The sequence below is a fragment of the Cicer arietinum genome, chromosome 2, assembly GCF_000331145.2.
Source record: "Cicer arietinum cultivar CDC Frontier isolate Library 1 chromosome 2, Cicar.CDCFrontier_v2.0, whole genome shotgun sequence".
NCBI lineage: Eukaryota > Viridiplantae > Streptophyta > Magnoliopsida > Fabales > Fabaceae > Cicer > Cicer arietinum.
Window position 1 is genome coordinate 34,140,005 of NC_021161.2, and position 4,006 is coordinate 34,144,010.

Here is a 4,006-nt window from a genome sequence, read left to right on the forward strand (position 1 = left end):
AAAAAACCCATTACAGAGGAATACTCCCTCGATCTCAAAATGTAACTAAAAATTAATTCAAGAACCTGATATATATAATTCTCTTAAATATAATTATTTTTTAGTCATTTTAGTAGGTTAAGGAAAAAAAAAAAATGGTTAAGGAAAAATATAAGTCCCTAAACAAGCGCATCACAGTCATGGGTGGCAGAAACAGAAACATAGCACGAGCCAGCCAATTCCAACCTTTCAATTTCACCATAATTACTAAATTAACTAGTTATTAATTAATTAAAAATAGTTAACACCCCACCATCCACTAAAACCAAAAACCGCTTATTTCTTGATTTCTTCATCTCATTCCCATCCACCCTTTGTAGACTTTCTCTCTCTATTTTCTTCCTTTCCCTTTCACTCTCTCTCTCCGATTCCGCACACAGATTCCTCGATGGCAACCGCACCAACACCACGCGAAGAGTTCGTCTACATGGCGAAACTCGCCGAACAAGCCGAACGTTACGAAGAGATGGTTGAATTCATGGAAAAAGTAACTGCCGCTGTCGAAAGCGAAGAACTCACCGTCGAAGAAAGGAACCTTCTCTCCGTCGCTTACAAAAACGTGATCGGAGCAAGACGTGCTTCCTGGCGCATAATCTCATCCATCGAACAAAAGGAGGAAAGCAGAGGCAACGATGAACACGTGGCAGTCATCCGTGACTACAGATCTAAGATCGAAGCCGAACTTTCCAACATCTGTAACGGTATTCTCAAACTACTTGATTCTCGCCTCATACCTTCCGCTGCTTCTGGTGACTCTAAGGTTTTCTACCTTAAGATGAAAGGTGATTATCATAGGTACCTTGCTGAGTTTAAGAGTGGCGCTGAGCGTAAAGACGCTGCTGAAAGCACTCTTACTGCTTATAAATCTGCTCAGGTCTCGATTTATCTCTTTTCTATACGGATCTATATATTTCATGTTTGAAAATGCTTTTAGAATATTTTTGTTATTTTTATTTACATTTTCTTGTTATTTTGATGATTTAGCATGATATGAATTTATTTATTTTGCTCCGATTGTTTATTTGAAAAATTGTTATCTGCAATAAAAACACATTCAGATGTATGTAGTTGAGTTTGAGCATATCTCATGGAAATGAATTAGATTTTCCCTAATTTCTTTTTCGATAAAAATTAAGCGATTAATTGCTATGCATCTGTGTAGAACTATATTACACATATCTAATTAAATAACACTGAGATTTGATTAGATGCATCTGTATAAACATAGAAATTAAATCCAAAAAAAGAAATCGTATCAATTAAGTTTTTCTTTCTTTTTAAGGCACTAACGAATTTTTTTTGGTGATTGGTTTATTTTTTAAGAAAAGGATTCTTTTTAACAATGATTTGAATTGGTTGTACCGTCCAATTTTACATAAATGCATGCACTTGGTTGCACGATTATCTCAATTAGAAAAACTCTATGATAACAATGGTTTTTTAATTGAAAATAGCAAGTTATTTGTTAGTGGTTTAAAATGAAAATCTCAAATGATGGAATGTGTGCATGTTTGTTTCACTTACTGATTTAGCATATTTGATTCTGCTTTGCAGATTGGGTTCTTGTTTCTTTGAAGCGTTTATAGTTATTGTCCTACGCAATGCAATTTATCTCTGTCCTTTTGGAATTTGAAGATTTCTGTGACTTTTTTTGTATGTGTCTGATGTTTTAATTTGACTCTGCTTATAGGACATTGCAAACTCTGAGCTGCCTCCAACTCACCCAATCAGGCTTGGTCTTGCTCTGAACTTTTCTGTGTTTTACTATGAGATTCTCAACTCTCCCGATAGGGCTTGCGGTCTTGCAAAACAGGTTAGTGTTTGAGAAACTGAATAATGGGAGAAGATATTTGGTGTGTTGTTTACTTGTTACTTTCAATTAATTACCTTTTCGATGAAATGTTTTGCTGGATGCTATGGGAAAATTATTAAGATTTGGACTGGATGCAGATATTTTTCGAATTTTGTTGCATGTGAATTAGATCAATGTCTAAATCAATATTGTAATTTCATTAATGTTGATGTAAGCATGTTAGGTTCTGGTAACTACACAGGGAACTTTTATATTTGTTTTTTAATAACTCTGTTGTATGTCCTTCTATTCTAAAATGAAATGTTGTGTTGTGTACTAACGAACAAACAATGTTGTTGATTTATATGTTCATTAGGCTTTTGACGAGGCTATCGCTGAATTGGATACATTGGGAGAGGAATCATATAAGGATAGCACTCTAATCATGCAACTTCTCCGTGATAACCTCACCCTTTGGACATCTGACATGCAGGTATGACTTTTGATTGATCTGTCTCTTAATTATCTTGACTAATGTTATTATATTTATTTATTGATTTTGGTTTATATGTTTTGTTTGGTTTTTTCAGGACGATGGTGCTGATGAAATTAAAGAAGCTGCACCTAAAGGTGATGAACAGCAGTGAACATATTGTACTGCTAATTAGTTATTAAACTTCTCCTTAATCATGTTTTTAAAAGGGGAAGGTGCTATTGATAATGTTGATGCTACAGAGATTTTAGGCATTCATGTCTATTTTATGAATTTTAGATGCACTGGGCTTTTTTAGCTTGTCCTTCATTTGTGTATGTGTTTCTGAATTATCTATTTTCAGTCACTATAATTTCTATCATATGCAATTAAAATATTATGACTCTATCTTATAGCAAATTTTTTTTAATGATATGTGATCTTTATTTGTTTTCATTTCCAAAGCTCAAAATCTAAATTGAGCCCCAATTTAACGTGGTTTGTGAAGATTGCACACTTCACTTTATTTAGAAGGTATGCTTGTTGATCTTGAGTGCTGTTTGCGTCCAATGCTCATGGAGATGCATTTGACTTTAAAAGTATGATTTTGTGCATCACTGGTTTCACCGTAGGATTGGCAAAATCGTTGATTTTGTGCATCATTGGTTGACTTTAACCTGTAGCATTTATTTATTTCAATCGTGAATAGTAAGGTGTGAGAACTATATGGACAACTCTTTTTTCTTTCAACAAGATCTTAAGTTTAGATTCAACCGGTTGGGGCTTTAGACTTAATCAGTTTAGGTACATAATCAACCCCTAGTAAAATGTAAGATTAACATTAAGAAACAAAAATGAGACACATGAAATCTATCCAAAGTGTAAATTAACAACCTACATTTTTTTATTTAGACTAAAAGTCAAACTTTATTATTGTAAATATGTAAAATTGAGATGTAGTTTTGTAAATTTTATTCTAATTATTAAAAGAGATGTAAATTGGTAATCTATATCCTCTCATTTGTAAGTATAGACTAACAATTTACTCCTTCAAATAAATAAAATTGAAAGATAATTTTGTAGGTTTTATTTTAATTATTTTAAAAAACAAACGAAAAAACATGACTTTTTTTAGTTTCACTCATTGCATTTATATATCTTATTATTGTATTAATCCACAGTAAACATTTTTTTACTTCATCCCCATTAAAGAAATTGTTGATTCTACAATAAAGTTATTGTTGCATTAATCTGAATGATCTGGAAATAAACTTAATGTATTTAATAGGTAATACTTTTATTTATTACAAATTTGTAAAGAGAAAGTGACTTATGATATAAAAAAATGTAAAGGATAGGTTTTTTTAGACAAATATAGAGTATTTTTGACACAGACAAAGGATAGAGTTCAAATTTAAAATCTTAGGTGTTTTGTTTTTTTAAAAATAAGAAAAAAAATTATTGATGCAAAAAAGAAAAATAATATAGGACAAAAACAAAAATATGGGAGGACAAAACCAAAATAGACATCTTGATTTGAAGGGGATAATAATTTCATTAATGAAAAAAAAAAAGAAAAATTAAGAATTTTAACATAGAAAACCAAATTACAGTAATACTCATTTATTAAAGTAATGTTTTTAAAAGAGTTAAATGAGAGTGTTTTTAGTCCAAATAAAAAGAAAAGGAATAAGTTGTTGTTA

At 31.3% G+C, this 4,006-nt stretch overlaps 1 protein-coding gene across 1 annotated transcript; it reads left to right on the forward strand.

Moving 5' to 3' along the window:
- Positions 1-348: 348 nt before the first annotated feature.
- Positions 349-2,709, forward strand: LOC101506053 (14-3-3-like protein A-like). The gene is made up of 4 exons (NM_001278951.2): positions 349-913; positions 1,730-1,852; positions 2,208-2,324; positions 2,422-2,709. Exons 1-4 carry the CDS (start codon positions 428-430, stop codon positions 2,476-2,478), a joined length of 783 nt encoding a protein of 260 aa, NP_001265880.2. The 5' UTR covers positions 349-427; the 3' UTR covers positions 2,479-2,709.
- The last annotated feature ends 1,297 nt before the right edge of the window (positions 2,710-4,006 follow it).

Bases quoted from the DNA above. Each gene is read 5' to 3' on its own strand.
- LOC101506053 (NM_001278951.2), top strand. From the start codon at position 428: ATGGCAACCGCACCAACACCACGCGAAGAGTTCGTCTACATGGCGAAA. The intron at 914-1,729 runs GTCTCGATTTAT...CTCTGCTTATAG, and splicing joins CTGCTTATAAATCTGCTCAG to GACATTGCAAACTCTGAGCT. The intron at 1,853-2,207 runs GTTAGTGTTTGA...TATGTTCATTAG, and splicing joins CTTGCGGTCTTGCAAAACAG to GCTTTTGACGAGGCTATCGC.